The sequence below is a fragment of the Leucopleurus acutus genome (genome assembly GCF_964270905.1).
Source record: "Leucopleurus acutus genome assembly, chromosome: 2".
Classification (NCBI taxonomy): domain Eukaryota; kingdom Metazoa; phylum Chordata; class Mammalia; order Artiodactyla; family Delphinidae; genus Leucopleurus; species Leucopleurus acutus.
The window spans coordinates 62561134-62589072 of record NC_139143.1 but is presented as its reverse complement, the minus strand read 5'-3'; the positions used below and the strand labels follow the sequence as shown (position 1 = coordinate 62589072).

Below are 27939 nucleotides of genomic sequence, written 5' to 3'. Positions count from 1 at the left end.
AATAGAGATGAAAAAAAGAATAGAAGAGCCCAATGAAACTAAAAGCTGGTTCTTTGAAAAGATAAACAAAATTGATAAACCCTTAGCTAGACTCATCAAGAAAAAAGAGGGCCCAAATCAACGAAATTAGAAATGAAAAAGGAGAAATTACAACCAACACCACAGAAATACAAAGGACCATAAGAGACTACTATAAGCAACTATAAAACGGACACTGCCAGCTATAAAATGCCAATAAAAAGGACAACCTAGAAGAAATGGACAAATTTTTAGAAAAGTACCAAACCAGGTAGATACAGAAAATATGAGTAGACATATTACTAGCACTGAAATTGAATCAATTATTTAAAAACTCCCAATAAGCAGAAGTCCAGGACCAGATGGCTTCACAGGTGAATTCTACCAAACATTTAGAGAATAGTTAACATCTATCTTTCTGAAACTATTCCAAATAATTTCAGAGGAAGGAACACTTCTGAACTCATGCTATGAGGCCACCATCACCCTGATACCAAAACTAGACAAAGAAACCACACAAAAAAAGAAAATTACAGGCCAATGTCACTGATGAACTTAGATTCAAAAACCCTCAACTAAATATTAGCAAACCAAATCCAACAATAGGTTAAAAGGATCATATACCATGATCAAGTGGGATTTATCCCTCGGATGCAAGGATTTTTTAATATCTGCAAATCAATCAGTGTGATACACAACATTAACTCATTGAAGAATAAAAACCATATGATCATGTCAATAGATGCAGAAAAAGCTTTTGATAAAATTCAACATCCATTTATGATAAAAACTCTCCAGAAAGTGGGCACAGAGGGAACCAACCTCAACATAATAAAGGCCATATATGACAAAACCACAGCTAATAGCATACTCAATGATGAAGAGCTGAAAGCATTTCCTCTAAGATCAGGAACAAGACAAAGATGTCCACTCTCTCCACTTATATTCAACATAGTTCTAGAATTCCTAGCCACGGCAATCAGAAGAAAAAGAAATAAAAGGAATTCAAATTGGAACAGAAGAAGTAAAACTGTCACTATTTGCAGATGACATGATACCATAGACAGAAAATCCTAAAGATGCCACCAGGAAACTACTAGAGCTCATCAATGAAACTGGTAAAGTCACAGGATACAAAATTAATACACATAAATCTGTTGCATTTCTATAGACTAAAAATGAAACACCAAAAAGAGAAATTAAGGAAAGAATCCCATCACCGTCACATCAAAAAGAATAAAATACCTAGGAATAAACCTAAAAAGGAGGCAAAAGACCTGTACTCCAAAAACTGTAAGACACTGATGAAAGAAATTGAGGATGACACAAGCAGATGGAAACACTGTGTCTTGGGTTGGAAGAATCAATATTGTCAAAATGACTATACTACCCAAGGCAATCTTCAGATTCAACGCAATCCCTAACAAATTATGAACAGCATTCTTCACAGAACTAGACCAAAAAGTTTTTTAATTTGTATGGAAACAAAAAGGACCCCGAATAGACAAAACAATCTTGCGAATGAAGAACTGAGATGAAGGAATCAGGCTCCCTGGCTTCAGACTACACTACAAAGCTACAGTCATCCAAACAGTATGGCACTGGCACAAAAACAGAAATACAGATCAATGGAACAGGATAGAAAGCCCAGAAATAAGCCCACACACCTATGGTCAATTAATCTATGACAAAGGAGGCAAGAATATACAATGGAAAAACGACAGTCTCTTCAATACGTGGTGCTGTGAAAAACAGACAACTACATGTAAAAGAATGAAATTAGAACATTCTCTAACACCACACACAAAAATAAACTCAAAATGGACTAAAGACCTAAATGTAAGACTGGATACTATAAAACTTCTAGAGGAAAACATAGGAAGAACACTCGGACATAAATCACAGCAGTATCTTTTTGTATCTCTCTGCTACAGTAATAGAAATAAAAACAAAAATAAATAAATGGGACCTAATTAAACTTAAAATCCTTTGCATGGCAAAGGAAACCATAAACAAACGAAAAGACAACCTATAGAATGGGAGAAAATATTTCCTAATGATGCCACTGACAAGGGTTTAACCTCCAAAATATACAAACAGCTCACACAACTCAATAGTAAAATAACAAACAACCCAATCAAAAATGGGCAGAAGATCTAGACATTTCTCTAAAGAAGACATACAGATGGCCACAAGGCACATGAAAACATGCTCAACATTGCTAATTATAGAGAAATGCAAATCAAAACTACCATGAGGTATCACCTCACACCAGTCAGAATGTCCATCATCAAAAAGTCTACAAATAGTAAGTGCTAGAGAGGGTGTGAAGAAAAAGGAACCCTCTCACACTGTTGGTGGCAAAGTAAACTGGTACAGCCACTATGGAGAACAGTATGGAGTTTCCTTAAAAACTAAAAATAGTGTTACCATATGATCCTGCAAGCCCACTCCTGGGAATATATCCAGAGAAAACCATAATTCAAAAAGATACATGCACCCCTATGTTTACAGCAGCACTGTTTACAATAGCCAAGACATGGAAGCAACCTAAATGTTCACCAAGAGATGAATGGATAAAGAAGATGTGATACATACACACACACACACACACACACACAATGGAATACTACTCAGCCATAAAAAATGAATAATACCATTTGCAGCAACAAGGATGGACCTACGCTTTATCATACTAAGTGAAGTCAGAGAAAGACAAATATCATATGATATCATTTATATGTGGAATCTCAAAAAAAATGATACAAATGAAATTATATACAAAACAGAAATAGACCCACAGACATAGAAAACCACTTACAGTTACCAAAGGGGAAAGGGGGGAGGGAGGGATAAGTTAGGAGTTTGGAATTAACATACACACACTACTATATATAAAATAGATAACCAAAAAGGATTTACTGTATAGCACAGGGAATTATGCTCACTTTATAATAACTTACAGGGGGGCTTCCCTGGTGGTGCAGTGGTTGAGAGTCCGCCTGCTGATGCAGGGGACACGGGTTCGTGCCCCCGTCTGGGAAGATCCCACATACCGCGGAGCGGCTGGGCCTGTGAGCCATGGCCGCTGAGCCCGCGCGTCCGGAGCCTGTGCTCCGCAATGGGAGAGGCCACAACAGTGAGAGGCCCGCGTACCGCAAAAAAAAAAAACACAAAAAAAACTTATAAGGGAAAAGAATGTGAAAAAAATAGATATATATGTATGTATAGCTGAATCACATTGATGTACACCTGAAACTAACACAACACTGCAAATCAACTATACTTCAATAAAACATTTAATTATAATAAAAATAAAATAAAATAATGACAAAAAAATAACTTAGGAATAAACCTAACCAAGGAGGTGAAATACTTATATGCTGACAACAATAAAACACTGATAGAGGATATTGAAGATGACTCAAAGAAACAGAAAGATATGCCATGTTGTTGGATTGGAAGAATTAATATAGTTAAAATGGCCATACTACCGAAAGCAATCTATGTATTTAATGTGATCAATATACCCATGACATTTTTCACAGAAGTAGAACAAATAATCCTGAAATTTATATGGAACAACAAAAGACCCAGAATTGCCAATGCAATCCTGAGGAAAAAGAACAAAGCTGGAGGCATAACCCTCCCAGAATTCAGACAATAATACAAAGCTACACTTAGTAAAATAGCATGGTACTGGCACAAAAACAGACATATGGATCAATGGAACAGAATAGAGAGCCCAGAAATAAGCCCACACACCTGCAGTCAATTAATCTCCGACAAAGGAGGCAAGACTATACAGTGGAGAAAAAAGTCTCTTCAGCAGGTGGTGTTGGGAAAGCTGGACAGTCATATATAAATCCATGAAGTTAGAACACTCCCTCACACCATACACAAAAATAAACTGAAAATACAAGATATGACAAGATAAACACAAGATATGGCACCATAAAACTCCTCGAAGAGAACACAGGCAAACACATTCTTTGACATAAATTGTAGCAATGTTTTCTTAGGTCAGTCTCCCAAGGTAACAGAAATAAAAGCAAAAATAAACAAATGGGACCCAGTTAAGCTTATATGCTTTTGGACAGCAAAGGACACCACAAACAAAAAAAAAGACAACCTACGGACTAGGAGAAAATATTCACAAACGATGCAACTGACAAAGGCTTAATTTCCAAAATATACCAACAGCTCATACAACTCAATAGTAAAATAACAGACAATGCAATTAAAAATAGACAGAAGGCCTGAATAGACATCTTTCCAAAGAAGACATACAGATGAACAACAGGCACATGAAAAGATGCTCAACATTGCCAGTAATTAGAGAAATGCAAGTCAAAACTACACCAGTCAGAATGGTCATCATCAAAGTCTACAAATAAATGCTGGAGAGGGTGTGGAGAAAAGAGAACCCTCCTATATTGCTGGTGGGAATGTAAACTGGTGTAGCCACTACGGACAACAGTATGGAGGTTCCTTAAAAAACTAAAAATAGAGTTGCCATATGATCCCACTCCTGGGCATAAATCCAGACAAAAATTCGAAAAGATACATGCACCCCAACGTTCACAGTAGCACTATTTACAACATCCAGATGTGGTCTCTACCATCACCTACGAAAAGAGGGACCCTTGAAAAAAATGTCGGAGGCAGGAAATATACAAGGTAAGCCTGGGTTATCTTATGCTAGAAAGCAAGGAACTATCAAAAAGTCCTGTATGAAGTCAAAGTGTATCAAGTCAACAAGATACAGGACCCAAGAGTGGATTAATTTGAACATCAAAATAATGTCTGGAGTAGACTGAAACATTAAATACACAGGAAATCTACAAGCTCATTGTAGTGAAAAGTCATTTGTTTCCTTTGGAAGTTGCTAGAGCACCAACTCACTCTAAAAACTGATAGAGAATCATGCATTTATCTGGTCTTTAAGAAATGTATTTCAGGAAGATAAATTGTTAAATTCCAGCTAATGCAGAAGAAGTGATGGAATTTAGACAATCACCATTAATTGAAGTAGAGGTCAGGGTAACATACACCAGTGAAATGCTAAAATCATTAGGTGACAGGTTAATAAATGGTGAACTTCAAATGCAGGGATCAGGCTGACCCCACCTGAATCCACTGATAAATCATCACTAAAGTTGGACAACCAGATATGTGCCTTCTGATGTGAAGGGACAGAGTACACAGCACACTTGAGAAAATTCATTCCTAAAATACTGAACCTGAATCTAGTCAAGCCTCTGGATGTAACTTCCACTTTATAGGGATAGAGGACTAAGTTAAAGGACACATAAAGAAGCAAACAGCCATATGTGGACGTTCTACAGGATAAATGACCTGGCTCCTTCAACAAATGAATGATATGAAGAAAAAAGGGAGGAGTAGGAGATGGCAATCAAAACAAATATGTGGATAATGCTTGGACACTGATTCAAACAAAGGAAAAGGTAGGTTATCAATGATATGCCAGAAACCAGCAACTTTCATGTTCTAGCTATGATTTGATTAATACTGGTTATTAGTTGAGATATTAGCTAGAGCATTTCAGTTAGTAAGTCGTAATACAAATTTAGGAAATACGAATCCAAGGTATATCATAATTCCCTCTCATGACCTCACCTGGTTTCCAGACTTGACTTTCCCATCGGGATGACACTTGCATCTCAAACATTGTACAACTGAAATCTGAACTCAGGTACGTATCTTCTGTTTCCCCCAAACCCATTCTTTTATCCCCCAAATTATTTTGGAGTTGCCTTCTACCATCTATATAGTAGCACTTATCAGGAACCCAGAAAGTTCTTTACCAATTAAATATAATCAGTTTCTAAGTGTTGCCCAATTTTCCTTCCTAAACAACACTTTTAAAATTTGTCCTCATCTACTTTGCTAATACCACTACCATAGATCAGGCCCTAGTCTTCCTGAACAATTAAGACAACCTCCTAGCTGCTTATCTTGCTTGTAGTCTTTTCCTCTCATGGCCGTCTACCACACAGCTGTCATTTGTAGAGCAAACTATCATGTCGTTCCTTTGCTTAAAACTCTCCAACAGCTGGTATTTACGACCTTTGTCGTGTGCTGCTTAGTTCTGATACACTGAAGTGACTGCAGTTTCACTGTTTGATGCCTTAGCGCCTTTGCTTCCACTGTTCCCTTTGCAAACAACCTCATCCCTTGCCTCCTGATTTAAATTCAGGTGTCAGCTCCAGGAATACCTTCCAGATTGATGTTAGGTAGGTGCATCCACACCACCCTGTGTACATTTTATCATTGGGCTGATGACACTATTGAGTTACTGCATGAGACAACACTTTACTACCTTTACTTATTTCTGTTACAGATGAAATAAATATGAATATAGAGAATATATACCATTCTAGCAAAACTCATCCTCTTTGGACAGATTTTCAGGGCTTAAAGGACATATTTTGTTCTAAGGGCTCTTGAAGATGGAAAAAGAAAACAATTAGTGGTTCTGTTTTTGTTCAGCCATCACACAAAGAAGTTGAGCATTAGTTAGATAATCCAGAGCATCAGCTTTACTTTCCAATGTATTGTCTAACAATCAACTAAAAGTAAAGTGAGCTGTGCAGGTCAGGGTAGCCATCCCAGGATTAAAAACTGCCATAGATGAGCACTGACATGTATGTCAATGAGTTGAATTAACAAGAAGATAATTCTGCTGTATGAAATAATGCTCTTAAAGTACAGGAACACTTACCTGTTGCTAAAAGATTAATAAACATGATGGAAAAGACAACTATACAGACCATATTTCCACAGAAATATTTTTTATTACTCTACGCTTCACACTATGCTTGGGAACAGTAATTTATTAAGTTCAGGAGAAAAGATAATTCACTGACAGAATGAAACTTCCAAATTTTTTCATTTAAAATTTATAAGTAATTTAACTATAGATAGCATCAGGTAGAGAAGACCTTTATTCTGGACCCCCATAAAAACTAGGTTTTTGTCTATTAGAGAAGTCTCTTCTTGCCAGAACTGGTTTTCCTGTAAGCTCAGTAGGTTCTGGAGCTGATTATTACCACATTGCTCGCTGCACCCCAGACAGTTGCCCATGGTCGGCTAAGTGACGGAAGACGATACGACTAAGCCTCCAGCGCCGCTTTACACCTCGTGGACGGGATGTCATAACACACCGATTTCTGATTCTAACGGGACAGCTATCCCGGGGAAGGGCAGCAATTTCTTCATCAGCCACTTCCTAAGGGAAGTCACAACATTATTTACACAGATCACATGCATTTATTTATTCTAGATGATTAGTTAATGCTCAGAGGAAGAGAACGAAGGGCTAGATTCATTAATGTAGCCAAGTTTGGCAAAAGAACCCTGGACACCATAGTGGAATTTAAGCTCTGAATAGAAACAAACAGATCAGAAAAATGACAGAAATGTTTGACATACAATGTAATTTTTCAAAATTTAATTGAAACAACGTAGATACACAAGAATCCACAAACCATAAGTGTAAAGCTCAACAAGTTTTCACAAACAGAACATAGCTGTGTAACCAGCAACTAGATTAAGAAAAATTATCCGCACCCCAAGCCTTCCCTCTGCCTCCTTTCAGTCACTGACCTCCTGGCTAAGAGCTAACCTGGTTACTAACACCACAGATGAATTTTTCTTGTTTTGATTTTATATAAATGTAACCATGAAGTATAATAAAAACCATTCTTTTTTATTCATTTCTGTTTGGCTTCTTTCACTCAATAAAATGCTTGTGAGAGTCTTCATACTGGTGCATGTGTTGTAAGCTGTTCATTCTCATTGGTGCTAACTTTTATTGTGTGAATATGCCATAATTCATTTATCCATTGTACAGCTGATGGACATCCGGGTAGTTTCTAGTTTTGAGCTATTACAAATAGAGCTGCTACAGACATTCTCATTTCTCTTTTGGAAAATGTATGATTGCATTTCTGTTGTCTCCCCAAACGATTTTTTCCCAGCTTTCCTGAGATATAATTGACATATAACACTATATAAGTTTAAGGTGTACAATGTGATATTCTGATGCATGTATATACTGTGAAAAATAATTACCGCAATAAGGTTAGTTAACACCTCCATCACCCCACATAATTACTTTTTTGTGTGCGTGAGAACACTTAAGATTTACTCTTTTAGCAACTTTCAAGTATATAATATGGTATTGTTAACTGTAGTCACCATGTTGTACTTATTCAACCCCAGGACTTATTCACCTTAAAACTGGAGGTCTGTACCCTTTGGCCAACATCTCCCCATTTTCCCCAGTCCCCAGCCTCTGGTAACCACCATTCTACTCTGTTTCTATGAATTTGTTATTTTAGATTCCACATATAAGAGAGATCATACAGTATTTGTCTTTTTCTGACTTACTTCACTTAGCATAATGCCCTCAAGGTACATCCACGTTATTGCAAAGGGCAGGATTTCCTTCTATTTTATGGCTAAATAGTATCGTACTCTGTGCCTGTGTATGAATCACATTGAGTGTCACATTCATCTGTTGATGGACATTCAAGTGGTTTCCATGTCTTGGCTATTGTGAACAATGCTGGAGTGAACATAGGGGTGCAGATATCACTTCTATTTCTATCTAGTGATTTCATTTCCTTCAGATTTATACTGAGAAATGGAATTCCTGGATCATACATGGTAGTTCTATTTTTAACTTTTTGAGGAACCTCCATACTGTTTTCCATAGTGGCTGCACCAATTTACATTCCCGCCAACAGTGCACAAGGGTTCTCTTTTCCACATCCTCGCCAAAACTTATCTCTTGTCTTTTGGATAGTAGCCATTCTGACAGGTGTGAGGTGATAGCTCTTTGTGTTTTCATTTGCATTTCCCTGATAAGTGATGTTGAGCATCTTTTCATGTACCTGTTGGCCATTTTTATGTCTTTTTTAGAAAAATGTCTATTCAGGTTCTCTGCCCATTTTTTAATCAAAAAAATTTGGGGGGCTGAGTTGTATGACTTCCTTACATTTTCAGGGTATTAACCCCTTATCAAGTACATGACTTGCAAATATTTTCTCCCATTTTGTAGGGTGCCTTTTCATGTTGTTGTTTCTTTTAGTGTGATGTAGTCTACTTGCTTACTTTTGCTTTTGTTGCTCGCACCTTTGGTGTCACACCTGAAGAATCACTGCAAAGACAAATGGCAAAGAACTTTTTTACCCTTTGTTTTCTTCTAGCAGTTTTATACTTTCAGGTCTGTCCTTTAAGTCTTTAACCCATTTCAAGTTAATTTTTGTGAGTGGGGTAAGATAGGGGTCCAATTTCATTCTTTCACATGCGAATATCCAGTCTCCCCAACACCATTTATGGAGAAACTATCCAATACCCACTGAGTATTTTTGGCTACCTTGTCAAATATTTGTTGACTATGTATCTGTGGCTTTATTTCTGGGTGTCTGTTTTTATGCCAATACCATACAATTTTGAATATTATAGCTTTTAAATCAGGAAATGTGATACCTCCAGCTTTTTTTGTTGTTTTTCTTTCTCGGGATTGCTTTGACTATTCGAGGGTCTTTTGTAGTTCCATGCAAATTTTAAGATTATTTTTTCTATTTTTGCTTCTTCAATTTCTTTCATCAGTGCATATAGTTTTCAGTGTACAAATCTTTCATCTTCTTAATTTCTAGGTTTAGTTTTGACGCTATTGTAAATGGGATTGTTTTATTTCTTTTTCAGATAGTTTGTCAGTGTATAGAAACACAACTAAATTTTGTAGGTTGATTTGGTAACCTGCAACTTTACTCAATTTATGGATTAGTTCTAACAGTTTCTTGGTGGAGTCTTTAGGGTTTTCTATATATAATATCATGTTGTCTGCAAATAGAGAGAGTTTTACTTCTTCCTTCCTGATTAGATGCCTTCTATCTCTGTTTCTTGCCTGACAGCTCTGGCTAGGCTTTCTAGTACTCTGTTGAACAGAAGTGGCAAGAGTAGACATCCTTGTCTTGCTCCTGATCTTAGAGGAAAAACTGTTGAATTTGGTTTCCTAGTATTTTGTTGAGAATTTTTACATCTCTATTCATCAGGGATACTGACCTGTAGTTTTCTTCTTGTAGTGTCCTGATCTGGCTTTAGTATCAGGGCAATGCTGGGCTCATAAAATGACTTTGGGAATGCTTCCCTCTTCTTCAATTTTTCGGAAGAGTTTGAGAAGGATTGGCACTAATTCCCCTTTAAATGTTTGGTAGAATTCACTCATGAAGGCACACAGTCCTGGGCTTTTCTTAGTAGGTTTCTGATTACTGATTCAATCTCCTTACTCATTATTGGTCACCGCAGATTTTCTAGTTCTTCATGATTCAGTCTTGATAGGTTATATGTTTCTAGGAATTTATCCATTTCTTCTAGGCTAGCCAATTTGTTGGCATACAATTGCTCTTATCAGTCTCTTATGATTCTCTGTATTTATTTGGTATCAGTTGTAATGTTTCCTCTTTCATTGCTGATTTTATTGGAGTCTTCTCTCTTCTTTACTAGGTTAGCCAAGCTAAAGGCTCATCAGTTTTATCTTTTCAAAAAACAAGCTCTTAGTTTCACAGATCTTTAATTTTTCCAGTTTCTATTTTCATTAATTTCTGCTCTGATCTTTGTTTCTGCTAACTTTGGGCTTACCTGTTCTTCTTTTTCTAGTTCCTTGAGGTGTACGTTAGGTTATTTCCCATAAGATTTTTGAATCATAAAAGTCTGAAACCTCTGGACTGAACATCAAGTAGGAGGAAAATGTGGTTTGAGGTGAAGTTGAAGAAGAAGGAAGGGCAGGAGCCCTCAGAACCTTGACACCTATGGTAAAGACTCTGACGGCTGAAGATGCAAAGACGAGTGATCAAGTGAGACTTACATTTTTAAAAGATCATTTGCAACGTAGGGAAATAAATATGGTAAGGGCAAAAATGGTTCAGGGGAGAAAAACAGAGATTACTGCAGTAGTTAGCACTAAGGTTTTGTCAGTACAGATTTAGTCTTATGTATGTTGTTGAAGTATGTGTATTATTGTGCGTGTGTGTGCATGTGTATGTGTGTGTGTGTGTGTGTGTGTATGTGTGTGATTGACCCTGTACTAGACTATGATGGAAGCAAAATAATTACTCTAACATATTAGAAGTACATAAATGAGAAAATGTATATGAAAGCCACTAAATTTATATCAATTATTAAGCATTAAGAGTAGTTCCTGATCTCCAAAAGCTTATGCATGTGCTATTAAGAAATACTATTAAGAAAAAAAAAATACTGAGAGAATTATATAAAACAACATGATTAAGTCAATGAATGGTAGACAGTAAATGCTATAGAGACAGGAGAAATGATTGGGCTGGCAGAATGAAGTCTCATGGAGACAGAACTTGAAGAATACCTACAAATTGTTTACATATGTGTGAATGTAAAGATTTAAGGCAGTGTACAAATGAGGAAACTGGGCAAAGGGAAAATGAAACAAAAGAGCATTCTGTGAGAGCCTCTAAGTATGTTAGCACTGGGGCATAAATTTGACTTGTAAGCTAGTTGGCAGGCAACATAGTGCCATGATCACTTCCCATGATTCATAGAGTCTCTGCACAGCTATTGCTGGTTCTCATACCACAGACTCTTCTGGTGATCTTCATACATTTGTCCTCCACAACATCTTAAGCTGAGCTTCTCAGGAGCCACTTCTTATTACTCGCTAAATATAGGCAAGTAGCTTAATGTCACTACAGTAAAAGTCATAACAGAATGGTCCAGGGCACTCAGTTTTCTGCTTATCTGGCTTAATTTAGACAAGATTTAAAAAGAATCCACAGTAATGAGGGGCCTGTATATTATTCTCCAAATGAAATATTATTTACTCTGAGCTTTTGATAAGTTTAATGGCTTTGAATTTGAGTTATACTCTCTGATAAGACTCTTTTTTTTTTTTTTTTTTTTTTTTTGCGGTACACGGGCCTCTCACTGTTGTGGCCTCTCCTGTTGCGGAGCGCAGGCTCCGGACATGCAGGTTCAGCGGCCATGGCTCACAGGTCCAGCCGTTCCGCGGCATGTGGGATCTTCCCGGACCGGAGCACGAACCCATGTCCCCTGCATCGGCAGGCGGACTCTCAACCACTGCGCCACCAGGGAAGGCCCTGATAAGACTCTTGAATGCAGGTATTTTATGTCACCAGTTAGGCAGGACTTATGATTCAGGGAATCAAACAGAGTTGACATTCTCTTATTCAAGTTAGAGTGTGACAAGAAAGTAAACCTAAATGGAAGGCCACCTCATGGGCACAGGAATTCGGAGAGGCAGGCTTAGGGATGGCCCTGGACAAGGAACGGTGTAGGCCATGTGCTGGGCACCTGGCCCCACGCATTGGCAAAGACTCCCAATGCCTTGAGAGTTGAATGACTGGGATGATTGGAGAAATAACTATCCAATTTCTGTGTGGTTACCATGCATCAGTACTTTCTAAGCATCACCTAATGAAATGGTTAAAGAGCTAGTTAAGAATGAATAGTTCTTTTTTAATTTGAAACTCATCAAAATCAGTTACAAGGGTATTTGTTTACGTTGATTGAAAAAAATCTGATTACCTTCTCCAGAAAGTATATTGATACTAAGTCACAACAAACTGTATTAAAAGTGATCGGATTTGATTTAATGATTTTATGGTAGATACTCATCTTACTTAGCTAACCTGAAGGTCTTTTGGCAGAATGGTATTCTTCCTGAGAGAATTGATCCGAAGCCTCTCATCTGCATACTCATAGGCCATTTTTCTTCTCTTCACATCACGCAACATTTTCCAATCTACATAGTAACTTCGAACTTGGCCTGAAGCTGATGAAGGAACCACCTAAGAGACAGAGACAAGGAACAAGTGAAGGACAGTCAGACCCAGACTCTGGCAGTTTCTCCATCCTGTGATCCTCTTTTAGTCACTATTTATGACCTTTTATCCCCCAAGTAATTATGGATAACTTTAATAATTTAAAATAATAGACTTCTTAATTCAGAACAAATAACTTTTATGGACATATATTAAGCCAAAATGGTGGTAATTAATACAATGCCAATAATGTGGGTTGGAAAGTGAAAAATTTTCTGAGATTTTTTATATAATTCTGTTTTACCTTTACTTAGGTTAATAAATACATGGTTCAAAAGTCAAAAAAGTATAGAAAGGGGGAGGAGGCCAAGATGGTGGAGTAGAGAGACATGGAGCTCACCTGCTCCCACAAATACATCAAAGATACATCTACACGTGGAACAATCCATACATGCTACCTACTGAAAGCCTAGGAAGATCTCAGACAACCAAAGCTGCAAGAAAGATTTCCACAAAACCATGTAGGATGAAGGGAAAAGGGAGAAGAGGAATTGGGATGGGACCTGCACCCTTGGGAGGGAGCTGTGAAAGACAAAAGGTTCCCTCACCCTGGGGACCTCCTTCACTGGCTGGGAGGTCTGCTGGGACAGCTAGGGAGCTTCAGAGGCTCAAAAGCAGAGTGCAGGAGCTGGTCTGCTGCCCCACAGGGTAGAGAGACCAGCACAGACGGTCTTTGCCACATTGCCACACTTTCCAGTCTGAGGTGCACCTGCTGGCGTGCATAGTGATTGGGTGTTGAAACTCAGGCTTCAATAGACAGACCTGGGGAGATGACTCGGTTTGGCTGTGTGAAGACAGCCCAAAGGGCCTGGAGTGTGGCCCGAGCCACAACTGGGGGTGTGCACAGGATGGAGCATGAGGCTGCCGTAGGAGCCCCACTGTCAACATGGGAAGGAAGGGGCATGAGTCCACTACAGCAGCCTCACTATCAGCATGCTCACAGCAGGGCACAGCTCCAACTGCAGTGGGTTTTGCAAACTTTGTGGGCACACACACATGGAGGCGGCACTGAATACTGAGGTGATCACTGGCACTCCTGCTTTAGGTGTGGGGCTGCAGCTCCAGAGGACTTTCTCGCCCATGGTTTTGTGAGGGTTTCTCACCCATACCTAATCTCCAAGCCGATTCCAAGCACTCCTGCAGCAGATGCAGCCCCCGAGGGCAGTGCCAGCCACAGTGATCTTTGTGGGTGTGCACACCAGGTGGCAGGCAGTGTCACAGAGTTGCACATCACAGCAAACAGCTCCTGGGGAGGAACGCACAGGGGCTCCTTTCCCAGAGGGAGTGTTCTAGTCCTGCCTACCTCACATTGAAGCTTAGAATCGGATCTAGGGGCTTCCACTCCAACAAACGGGGAGCAGACTCTACCCCTGACAGGGTTGTTAACAATCACAGAGAAAAGAGGAGGTCCTGCCCAACATCCAGTGCAGGCTCCAGTCAACACAATATCAAACACACCACCTATATCAAGGAGACAAGGGCCAGTACACCCTGAGGAAAGACACAGCAAGCCAAAAACAGCCCTCGCACCGAAAATACTGGACTCATACAGTCTACACAGGGTCACTCCCAGATAAAAACAGCCCTTCAAAACCACAGTAGACGACTGTTTTCCCTAAATTCAGAGTAAGAGGGACTTCCCTGCTGGCACAGTGGTTAACAATATGCCTGCCAATGCAGGGGATACAGGTTCAAGCCCTGGTCTGGGAAGATCCCACATGCCACGGAGCAACTAAGCCCGTGTGCCAAAACTACTGAGACTGTGCTCTAGAGCCCGTGAGCCACAACTACTGAGCCTGTGTGCCACAACTACTGAAGCCTGTGCACCTAGAGCCCGTGCTCCGCAACAAGAGAAGCCACTGCAATGAGAAGCTCATGCATCGCAATGAAGAGTAGCCCCACTTGCTGCAACTAAGAAAGCCCACATGCAACGAAGACCCAACACAGCCAAAAATAGAATATAAATAAATAAATTTAATACTTAAAAAAATAAATTCAGAATAAGAGAAATATAAGTAAAATGAAAAAGCAGAATTACTCCCAATTAAAAGAACAGGTGAAATCCCCTGAAAGAACAAGCAATGAAACAGACCTCTCCAGTCTACATGACCCCAAGTCCAAAAAGGAAGTAATAAAAATGCTGAAGGGAGAGCAGTCAAGATGGCAGAGAAGGACCCTAAGCACACCTCCTCTCACGAGCACACGAAAATCAGAATAATCTGCAGAACCATTGTTAAAAAGGACTGAAACTTGGCAGAAAAGATTCTCTACATCTAAATACATAAAGATGGAACCACAATGAGATGGGCACACTCATGATATAATCAAATCCCATACCCCCAGGTGTGCTACCCACAAACTAGAGAATAATTATATTGCACAGGTTCTCCCAAAGAAGTGAGAGTTCTGAGCCTGTCAGACTCCACTCCCAGCCCAGGGGTCTGACATGGGGAAGAGGAGCCCCCAGAGCATTTGGCTTTGAAGGCCAGTGGGGCTTGATTGCAAGAGTTCCACAGGAATGGGGGAAATAGAGACTTCACTCTCAAAGTGCACACACAAAATTTCACATGCACCAGACCAAGGGCAAAAGCAGTAATCTGACAGAAGCCTGGGCCAGACCTACTGCTGGTCTTGGAGGGTCTCCTGGGGAGGTGGCTGTGGCCCGCCCTGGGGACACAGACTCTGGTGCCTGATGTATCAGGGAGCATTCATCTGCATGTGTGAGTTCTTGTGGAGGCTGACATTTTGGCACAAAGACCTGGCCCCACCCATCCATAGGCTCAAGTGCTGAGAGGCACTGAGGCAAACAATACAATGGGCAGGGACACAGTCAAACCCATCAGCAGACAGGCTACCTAAAGACTTCCTGAGCTCACAGCCTCCTCTAGATATGTCCCTAGACATGGTCCTGTCCATCAGAGGACCAAGACCCAGTTCTACCCACCAGCGGACAGGCACCAGCCCCTCCCACCAAGAAGCCTGCACAAGCCTCTACACCAGGCTCACCTACCAGGGGACAGTCACTAGATGCACGAAAACTACAGTTCCGCAGCCTGCAGACTGAGTCCACAAACACAGGCCAGACACTTCCCTGGGACCAGCTGGCCCCTGATCCTTGAGGGATGAGAGGGGAGTGCACTGCTGGGACACAAATGACATTTCCTACAGAGGGCCAGTTTTCCAAGGTGGAGGACCGAAACCAACCTACCACATATATAAAAACACAAATAGCAATTTACATAAAATGAGGCAACAGAGGAATATGTTTCACACGAATAAACAAGATAAAACTCCAGAAGAACAACTAAGTCACGTGGAGATAGGCAATCCACCCAAGAAAGAGTTCAGAGTAATGATCGTAAAGACGATCAAAGAACTTGGGAGGAGAATAGATGCACAGAGCAAGAAATCAGAAGTTTTTAAAAAAGAATTAGAAAATATAAAGAATATAAAGAACTAAAAAAAACAATAACTGATATGAAAAATACAATGGAAGGAATCTACAGTAGACTAAATGATTCAGAAGGACGGATCAGTGAGCTGGAAGACAGAGGTAGTGGAAATCACTGCCACTAAACAGAAAGAAGAAAAAAGAATGAAATGAAATGAGGACAGCTTAAGAAACCTCTGGGATAACATCAAGCACACTAATACTGGCATTTTAGGGATCCCAGAAGGAGGGAGAAAGGGTGGTCTTGGAAAATAAATGAACAGATAATAGCTGAAAACTGCCCTAACCTGGGGAAGGAAACAGTCACCCAAGTACAGGAAGTGCAGAGAGTCCCATACAGATTAACCCACAGAGGAATACACCACAATGCATTGTAAGAAAGATGACAAAAGTTAAATATAAAGAGAGACTATTAAAAGCAACAAGGGAAAAGCAACAAATAACACACAAGGGAACTCCGATAAGGCTATCAGCTGATTTTTCAGCAGAAACTACAGGCTAAAAGGGAGTGGCATGATATACTTAAAGTGATGAAAGAGAAAAACCTACAACCAAGAATACTCTACCCAGCAAGGCTCTCATTCAGATTTCATGGAGAAATCAGAAGCTTTACACACAAGCAAGAGCTAAAAGAATTCAGCACCACCAAACCAGCTTTACAGCACCTGCTAAAGGAACTTCATCAGGCGGAAATGAAAAGGCCACAACTAGAAGCAAGCAAATTACAAAATGGAAAAGCTCATTGATAAAGGCAAACATACAATAAAGGTAGAAAATCATCCATGCACAAAGCTAGTAGGGAGGTTAAAAGACTAAAGTAGTAAAATCATTTGTAACCATTGTAAGCAGTTAAGCGATACACAAAACAATCAGACGTAAAATGTAAAATCAAAAACAGTAACAGTGGGCTTCCCTGGTGGCGCAGTAGTTGAGAGTCTGCCTGCCACTGCAGGGGACATGGGTTCATGCCCCGGTCTGGGAAGATCCCACATGTCGCAGAGTGGCTGGGCCCGTGAGCCATGGCCACTGAGCCTGCGCATCCGGAGCCTGTGCTCCACAACGGGAGAGGCCACAACAGTGAGAGGCCACAACAGTGAGAGGCCCGCGTACCACAAAAAACAACCCAAAAAACAGTAATAGTGAGGAAAGGAGACTACAAATTCAGTGAGTGTATCTAAAATGCATTAGAAATTAAGAGCTGAGCAACTTGAAACAAGCATGCATAAATATAGACTCCTATACAAAAACCTCATGGTAACTGCAAAACAAAAATCTATGATAGATACAGACACAAAAAAGAAAAAGGAATCCAAACATACCACTAAAAATAGTCATCCAATCACAACACAGGAGAACAGGAGAAAAAAGGGCAAAAAAAGACCTACAAAAACAAATCCAAAGCAATTAACAAAATAGTAATAGGAACATACATATTGATAATTACCTTAAATGTAAACAGACCAAATGCTCCAACCAAAAGACACAGACTGACTGAATGGATACAAAAACAGGACCAGTATATTTGCTGCCTACAAGAGACACACTTCAGATCTAAAGACGCATACACACTGAAAGTGAGGGAATGGAAAAAGATACTCCATGCAAATGCAAATCAAAAGAAAGCCAGAACAGCAATATTTATATCAGACAAAATAGACTTTAAGAAAAAGACAGTTACAAGAGACAAAGAAGGACACTACATAATGATCAAAGGATCAATACAAGAATATATAATAATTTTAGTGGGGGACTTTAACACCCCACTTACATCAATGGACAGATCATCCAGACAGAAAATCAATAAGGAAACACAGGCCTTAAATGACACATTAGACCAGATGGACTTAATTGATATTTATAGAGCATTCCATCTGAAAGCAGCAGAATACAAATTCTTTTCAAGGGCACATGGAACATTCTCCAGGATAGATCACATGCTGAGCAACAAAGCAAACCCTGGTAAATTTAAGAAAACTGAAATCATATCAAGCATCTTTTCTGACCACAACACTATGAGGATAGAATTCGACTACAAGAAAAAGACTGCAAAAACACAAACACATGGAGGTTAAACAATATGCTACTAAACAATCAATGGATCACTGAAGAAGTCAAAGAGGAAATCAAAAAATACCTGGAGACAAATGAAAATGAAAACACAACAATCCAAAATCTATGGGACACAGCAAAAGCAGTTCTTAGAGGGAAGTTTAGAGATGCAAGGAAACAAGAAAAATCTCAAATAAACAGCCTAAACTTACACCTAAAGCAACTAGAGAAAGAAGAACAAAACCCAAAGTTAGTAGAAGGAAAGAAATCATAAAGATCAGAGCAGAAATGAAATAGAGACTAAAAATATAGGAATGACGATGAAACTAAAAGCTAGTTCTTTGAAAAGATAAACAAAATTGATAAGCCTTTACCAGACTCATCAAGGAAAAAAAGGGAGCAGTCCCAAATCAATAAAATAGAAATAGAGAAGTTACAACTGCCACCACAGAAATACAAAGAATCATAAGAGACTACTTTGAGCAACTATATGCCAATAAAATGGACAACCTAGAAGAAATGGACAAAATCTTAGAAAGGTACAATCTTGCAAGACTGAACCAGGAAGAAATAGAAAATATGAACAGACCAATTATAAGTAGTGAAATTGGGTTGGTAATTTAAAAACTCCCAACAAGCCAAAGTCCAGCACCAGACGGCTTCACAGGTGAATTCTACCGAACATTTAGAGAAGAGTTAATAACTATCCTTGTAAAACTATTCCCAAAAATGGCAGAGGAAGGAACACTTCTGAACTCATTCTATGATACCACCATCACCCTGATACCAAAACTAGACAAAGAACCCACACAAAAAAAGAAAAGTACATGCCAATATCACTGATGAACATAGATTCAAAAATCCTCAACTAAATATTATCAAACCAAATCCAACGATAGGTTAAAAGGATCATATACCATGATCAAGTGGGATTTATCCCAGAGATGCAAGGATTTTTCAATATCTGCAAATCAATCAGTGTGATACACCACATTAACACTGAAGAATAAAAAGCATAGGATCATCTCAATAGTTGCAGAAAAAGCTTTTGATAAAATTCAACATCCATTTATGATAAAAACTCCAGAAAGTGGGCACAGAGGGAACCTACCTTAACATAATAAAGGCCATATATTACAAACCCACAGCTAACATCATACTCAATGGTGAAAAGCTGAAAGCATTTCCTCTAAGATCAGGAACAAGACAAGGATGGCCACTCGTGCCACTTTTATTCAACATAGTTCTGGAAGTCCTAGCCACAGCAATCAGAGACAAAAAGAAATTAAAGGAATCCAAAATGGAAAAGAAGAAATAAAACTGTTGCTGTTTTCAGATGACACTATACACAGAAAATCCTAAAGACGCCACAAGAAAGCTACTAGAGCTCGTCAAAGAATTTGATAAAGTTGCAGGATACAAAATTAATACACAGAAATCTGTTGCATTTCTATACACAAACAATGGAATATCAGAATGAGAAATTGAAGAAACAATTTATATTGTTATATTAATATAAACAATTTATATTGTTAACAATAATATAAACAATTTTTTTTATTTAGAGAATACTTTATTAGTTTCTGTAATCAAACCCATGTAGATAAGACCTTACATATTTAATACAGTGTGCTACGCCTGTACAAATGGAAAAAATTATGTTTAACGTTTCTAGACCAATATGGCTGTTGATTTCTGTACAATGCCAACCCAACATGGTACAACTGGGATACTTCTCCAAAGTTGACAGCACAGTTAAAGTTTCCCATCAAAAGAATAAACTACCTATGAATAAACCTACCTAAGGAGGCAAAAAACCTGTACTGCAAAAACTGAGAGACACTGAACATGGCACAAACATATGGAAAGATATACCATGTTCTTGGGTTGCAAGAATCAATATTGTTAAAATGACCACACTACCCAAGGCAATCTACAGATTCAGTGCAATCCAATGGCAATAGATTAGATAGAAATCAACCACAAGAAAAAGACAAGTGTAATCTAATGGCATATCAAATTACCAAAGGCATTTTTCACAGAACTAGAACAAACAATGTTTAAATTTATATGGAAACAGAAAAGACCCCAAAAAGCCTAAACAATCTTGAGAAAGAAGAATGGTACTGGAGGAATCACCTTTCTTGACTTCAGACAATACTACAAAGTTACAGAAATCAATACAGTATGGTAGTGGAACAAAAACAGACACATAGATTAATGGAACAGGACAGAAAGCCTAGAAATAAACCCACACACCTATGGTCAATTAATCTATGACAAAGGAGACAAGAATAGACAATGGAGAAAAGACAGTCTCTTCATTAAAAGGTCCTGGAAGAACTGTACAGTTATGTGCAAAAGAATGAAATTTGAACACAATAGATAAAAATAAACTCAAAATGGATTAAAGACCTAAATGTAAGACTAGATACTATAAAACTCCTAGAAGAAAACACAGGCAGAACACTCTGACATAAATTGCAACAATATGTTTTTGGATCCACCTTCTAGCATAATGGAAATAAAAATAAACAAATGGGACCCAGTTAAACTAAGCTGTTGCACAGCAAAGGAAATCATAAAGAAAACAAAAAGAAAACCAACCAACTAGGAGAAAATATTTGCAAACAATACTTCTGACAAGGGATTAATTTCCAAAATATACAAACAGCTCACACAGCTTAATATAAAAAGAAAATAAAAAAATGGACAGAAGACCTAAATAGTCCTAAATAGACATTTCTCCAAAGAAGACATACAGATGGCCAACAAGCATATGAAAAGATGCTCAATATTGCTAATTATTAGAGAAATGCAAATCAAAACTAAAATGAGGTATCACTTCACACAGGTCAGAATGGACACCATCAGAAAGTCTACAAATAACAAATGCTGGAGAGGTTGTGAGAAAAGGGAACCCTCCTACACTTTGGTGGGAATGTAAATTGGTGCAGCCACTATGGGAAACAGTATGGAGGTTCCTCAAGAAACTGAAAATAGAGTTACCATATGATCTTGCAATCCCAGTCCTGGGCATATATCTGGAAAACAACTTTAATTAGAAAAGATACATGAACACCAATGTTCATAGCAGCACTATTTACAACAGCCAAGACATGGAAGCAACCTAAGTGTCCATCAATAGGTGAATGGATAAAGAAGATGAAATATTACTCAGCCATAAAAAAGAAATAATGCCATTTGTAGCAACATGGATGGACCCAGAGATTATCATACTAAGTGAAGCAAGTCAGACAGAGAAAGACAAATATAACTTATATGTGGAATCTAAAAAATAGTACAAATGAACTTATTTACAAATCAGAAACAGACTCACAGACACGGAAAACAAACTTATGGTTACCAAAAGGGATAACAGGATGGGAGGAAGGAGAGGTAGATAAATCAGGAATATAGGATTAACAGATACACATTAGCATATATAAAACAGATAAACAAGGATTTACAGTATAGCACAGGGAAATATATTCGATATCTTATAATAACTTATAATGGAAAAGAATCGAAAAAATATATATAAAACACACCAAATATAACCAAATCACTTTGCTGAAATCAACTATAGTTCAATAAAAAAATGAAATTTTAAAAAAGTAGAGACATACAGTGGATTCACCCTCCCACCTCGTCCCTCACCAGCCAAGTGACCACACCCCCACCTCCAGAGGTATCCAGTTACTAGTTTCTTGTGCAGCCTTCCAGAGATTTTTGTCTATAAAATACATGTACACACGCCCACTCCCATGTTTCTTCCCCTACCCCCTTTTTTCACATTTAACAATACATCTTGGAGATCTTTCCATATCCATATGCCAAAAAGCTTCCACATTGTTTTAGGTCACATAATATTCCACTATATGGATGTGACCAGGTTCAGGAGACACTACCTCAAAATATGGCTCCTTTGGCATACTGACTATTTCAAGCAAAAGGAATTTGAGAAACAGCAGGTGCAAGAAGGGCTTTCTGACCTTCCCCTGAAACAGGTCATAAGACCCTTATGTGAGAGGTGCCCTCCCTATAGCCAGGGCATGAAAGAAGCATCTTTATCTCTGAAGCCTGAGGGACACTGAGAAGAATCTGAATAACAGGCCTTGCTAAGTTTCCCTTAGTTTTCTACACTTAGCCCATACCTTTTGTCTTATCAAATTTCCCCATGACTTTCCAGGCTTCATCAAACCTAGCACAAAACTACTCAGGTTTAACTTCTTTGGGTCTTCATTTCCCTATGAAACTTCCCGTGTCGGGTAAAACTTACAAATTTGTATGATGTTCTCTTGTTACAAGGGCCCCAGCTGAGAACTTAGAAGAAGATAAAGCAGTTACTTTTTCCTCCCCACAGATGCATCATGATTTATTATCCTGTGACCTACTGGTGGACAGCTAGACCATACCTCACCAGTTATCATTATAAACAATGCTGCAATGAATAATGACTTATGTAAATCATTTCATATATATTTCTATGTATCAGTAGGATAAATTCTTGGAAGCAGAACTGCTGGGTCAAAGCATTATTTCAAAATGATAATTTGAAATTATCATTGACCTAATATTTCTTAGCATGAGTTGTCCAGTAATAAAATAGTAGGCTCCTCATTGTCACATGTTTACATGGTGAGAGTTTACAATTCTGACTGACAGTACAGGCAGAGAGAGTATAGGCCACTAGAAACTCTAGTCTCCCCCAAACCAGAGCAAATATTATATGTTTGTTAAATTGCAGCTATAGAAAATAATGATGGTCTCTTATAACTGCTGTTTTAAAAACAAATATATGTACAGCATTATACAGAATATAAAGCTGAAAATGAGAATAGTAGATTAGAAAGAAAACGTTTTTTCAATCTATTAACAAAAGATAAACTGAGCATCTTCAATGCTTCAAAGTCTCATGGGGAAATACAACAACTCTAAAATCTGCTGTTTGGAAATAAGACAGCATGAAGGAAATTTCAATATCGATTTGACACGACTGAGTCAAATGAACACGTGGTCACTGTGGCTGGAAATGAGCATCATGGAAAGGAAGGAAGAGAAGGTGAAGTTTTTCCAAACCAAAAGAGGAAATGAACAAGATATAGTGGTAAGGTCTGAGGAGATCATTTTGGCTGAAAGAAACAATTCACATTAAGGGTCAATGCAAGGTTTGTTTTTATCTATGACATTGAAAGTTAAAGAGAATTAGAAAACAAAATTAAACATTTTTCCCCTCAATTCTTTTCCAGACTATTCCTAATCAACATCCTCTCTACCATCTCCTAACAGGTTTCTATTTATTTAAGAAAACAAAACAAAACACCTTTCATTCTTTTTCCACAACTTTCTTTCTGACTATAAAAGCAATACACTTTTAAAATAAACATTTATTGGTCTATTATAGTAATTTCTTCTGTAAATAGTGTATGTCCTTTGCCCACATTTCTATTGTCAGTATTTTCTTACTAGTTTATAACAGTGCTTTATATATTAAGATTGCATTCTGTTCTGTACTTATCCTATCCTGCCCCTCTCTCTCACCGCTCTTCACCTCCTAAAACTCTTCCATTGGGCCCTCTTCAACTCATGGTCTACCATTGTCGAAATTTTCTAAATCCTCAATTCCTTAACATCTCCTTCAAATATTTGCTCTAGAGAATCTTGAATCCCAGATAGTTTCCCCGTAGCTCTTTTTTTCTCTCATGAGTGGGAGAAAGCTTCCTGGCTCTTTGCTGCAGCTTCCAGACTGTCCCTCCTTCCTGAAAGTAAGCTTTGGCTCTTGTGCCATTGGGTTATACTCCCACCACAGGTCACCACTGCAGTCATCTACCACATCCCCCACCATTCCCTTTCATTTTTCACTCACTGTAAATGCTGGCTCACTGTCGCTCTCTCCAATATTCTTCCTGTCTTAATTCCTGGTGATCTCAACACACATGAAATTACACTGTGATCTCTCCATTCCTCGAACTCTTTTCCTCCAGTGATTTTTGTCCTCCACTCTTCTCTACCTATTCACTTCCATGCCCTAGGTCTTTTATTACCAGTAGGTGCAAGCCCTCCATTGTCTCAGCTGTGTGTATCTCATTCTCTATCACTTCTTTCTAGCTTGCTCCTTCTAACACCTCATAACAGCTCCTCTGAGACTTTTAATCAATTGTTCCTACCAGCTCTTCACTGGCTCTCAGCTTTTGATTTCCTATCTCCCGCTTACCCAGCCTGAATTCCATGGTCCATAAATACAATGTCATCTTTCAGACACCCTCAACTCCCTGGTCCCTCTCTCACTTCACCGTACTGGCTCTAATTCTTGCCACTATTCTTCCGATCTACTCTTGACTATTTTACACCATCTTTCCTCAAATCTCTGACACCTCCTCCCACATCCCCACATTTAGCTGATGACTTCAATTTCTCTTTAATTACGAAATTAAAAGCACCTGTAATCAGATATAGAGACCAGACTTCTGGCTGCCAAGGGGGAGGGACAGATGAGGGTTTGGGATTAGCAGATGCAAACTATTATATAGAATGGATAAACAAAAAGGTCCTACTGAATAACACAGGAACTATATTCAATATCCTATGATAAACCATAATGGAAAAGAATATGAAAAAAATATGTATAACTGAATCACTTTGCTGTACAGCAGAAATTAACACAACATTGCAAATCAACTATACTTCAATTAAAATAAATTTTTAAAAAAGCATCTGTAGTCACATGTACTACATTCCATCCTGTTATTAAAGATCTGCTCTGTCCAATACAGTAGCCGCTAACCACACACAGCTAGTGAGTTTGAAATATAATGAGAGAAACGTAATTCCTAATTTTATTTAATTTTAATTAATTAAAAAATTTAAACGGAAGCAAGATAAACATTAACTTTAGTGTTCTGGTAGGACTACATTTTCCGTTTAAAAAATAAATTTATTTTTTAACATTTATTTTTGGCTGCATTGGGTCTTCCTTGTGGTGGCTTCTCTTGCTGCAGAGCACAGGCTCTAGGTGCCAGCTTCAGGAGTTGTGGCTCGCGGGCTCTAGAGCACAGGCTCAATAGTTGTGGTGCATGGGCTTAGTTGCTCTGCGGCATGTGGGATCTTCCCGGACCAGGGCTCGAACCCATGTCCCCTACGTTGGCAGGCAGATTCTTAACCACTGCACCACCAGGGAAGCTCCTACATTTTCCATTTTAATGGTGGAAAATTTAGCATCCAAGCTAAGATGTGCTTTAAGTGTAAAATACAAACCTGATTTTGAAGATCTAGTATGAAAAAAAGAATGTAAATATCTCATACATCACGTTTATAAGACTACATGTTGAAATAATATTTTTGACATACCTAGTTAAAATATTTTAATAAAATTAATTTCATCTGCTTTTTACTTTTTTTAATGTGGCCACTTAGAAACTTTTAAGTTACATATGTGGTTGGCATTTTATTTCTACTGGACAACGCTATTACAGATTAACTATGTTCCTAAGACCAAACAATTGAACACGAAACTCATCATCTCTTGCCTACACAGCGGTACAGCTCCAGCAATTCTTCCCTCTCCTACATCATCCATTTTCCCCACTTTACAGAATCTTTCCCTTTAACACAAAAACATGCAGATATTCTGTCACGTTAAAAAAAAATAACACATAACACCCACTCTTAACCCACCTCCCCTGCAGTTATTGACCCATTTTTCTGCTCCCCTTTGCGGCAAAACGTTTTCAAAGGCTTGTCTATATTCGCAGTCTCCAATTTCTTTCCTCCTATTCTGTCGTGAACGCTTTCGCCCCCACCACGCCATCGAAACGGCTAAGATCGAGGTCCCAACAATTTCCACTCTGCTAAACCCAACAAGCAATTCTCAGCTCGTCTTTTAATTGACTTTGAGCAGAGAGTTGCCCACACCCTGCTCCTGGAGTGCTTCCGGGCCACCACGCTCTCCTCCCTCGCTCTGCTTCTTTCAAGTCTCCTTTGCTGGGCTCTCTTAACATTGAAGGCTCTGGGGCCTCATTCCTCGGACACCTTCTCTCCCCACCTACACTCCTTATAAATTGGAGTCAATCTTTAGCTTTCAACGCCAGTCAGCTCTAAGCTTACAAATACCAAATTTACATCTGCAGCTCGGCCCTCCCCTGAAGCAGGCCAGAGGAGGGAAGTGGGCAGAGCGAAAACCCTGAGGCGAGTCTGCACTGGGCGCTACAGCTGGCATAATAGTGGGGGACCCGTGGGTTTGGAGGTTCAGAGGAGAGGGGGAGGAGGGTATAAGGGCGTGGCGCAGACCTGCCGGACTGTCCGCAGCAGAGAGCCGAGCGTGGAGGCCGCCATGTTGCCCGCCGCAAATGTCAAACTGCTGCAACTTTATTAACGCTGCCGGATACAGCGAGGACACGAGGGGCGGGACCTGGGCCGCAGGGGGCGGGGCGGCAGGCGGGTCTTTAGCGTATAGGAAGGAGGGCGTAGTTAATTGGATGTACGTTCTCGCGGTATTCAACGGAATATGGGCAAATTAACTATCTGGGAGCGGAGCTGTGAAACTGATATTGAAGTCTGACGGTCAAAGTCTGTTCCTCGTTTCCTGAGCGCTTTACACACCCTCTTAAATTACCTTCGTCCCCACCCAGCTCCTTTTCCACCCTCCCTTACCTACCAGTTCATTGTTACTAATTTCTCTCTCCCCAAATTCTTCTCGCTCAACCTACTTCTCCTGTATCCTCCATTAATTTAGGATGCCACTTGCCAGAAACCTACAAGTATGGACAGCTCCTCCTTCTCTGTCCTCCTTCCTGTGTGGATTTTGCAAATCTCTCCTCTCTGCTATAAAGATAGTGCTCATGTTGAGAATGGCAATGCTATACTTCCCATTTATATGTCTAGGGTTTAAAATATATATATGTTTAAAAATATGTATATTGTGTATTGGAGCTTTAGGTGAAAAGCGCTTAAAATATTTTTTTTTTCGGGGGCGGGGCTGGGGCCGGGAGCATTGCCATTTAAAAATTGCTGACAGGGTACTTTCAGTTCATCTTCATAGCAAATGTCCTTGGTCTGGAATGAACCCTTTGTGGGGCTCCTTTACTTTGTGTAGATGTAAGGCAAGTACCACCCACCTACCACCCTGGTAGAAGAGTATCAAGGAGTATATATTAGCTTGGCAAAGACCTTTATTTTAGATGTGCTGATTGATGAAGTGAGGAGATTCCCCTGTGTGCTATTTGCATCTACATTATTGGACAGGAGTCTTCTGGGAAGGGAAGCTGAGTGCAGACTCCTTTCTTTGGAGAGATTCAAGTGTATTGGAACATGTGTAATGAACTGGGGAGGGACTGATTGAGGCCAGCTGGCAGGAAAGGACAGCATAAGCCCCTGTCATGGTAGAATCAGAAAATTCCTGAACCAGTGTCAGGCAGGCATCTAGTCCTAATTCTAGCCCATGTAATACCTCTGCACAGTTGAGGGTTATCTTCTGCAGTTGTATTCTATTACAAGTTAATCACTAAAGGGATG

The 27939-nt window shown here is 39.2% G+C and overlaps 1 protein-coding gene across 1 annotated transcript; it reads right to left on the bottom strand.

Moving 5' to 3' along the window:
- Window positions 1–6816: 6816 nt before the first annotated feature.
- On the bottom strand, window positions 6817–26771 carry MRPS14 (mitochondrial ribosomal protein S14). Its single transcript, XM_082832785.1, has 3 exons — window positions 26716–26771; window positions 12735–12893; window positions 6817–7270 (listed from the first exon to the last, which is right to left on the bottom strand). The coding sequence occupies exons 1-3, from the start codon at window positions 26758–26760 to the stop codon at window positions 7088–7090; spliced, it is 387 nt and encodes a 128-aa protein (XP_082688911.1). The 5' UTR covers window positions 26761–26771; the 3' UTR covers window positions 6817–7087.
- Between the last annotated feature and the right edge of the window lie 1168 nt (window positions 26772–27939).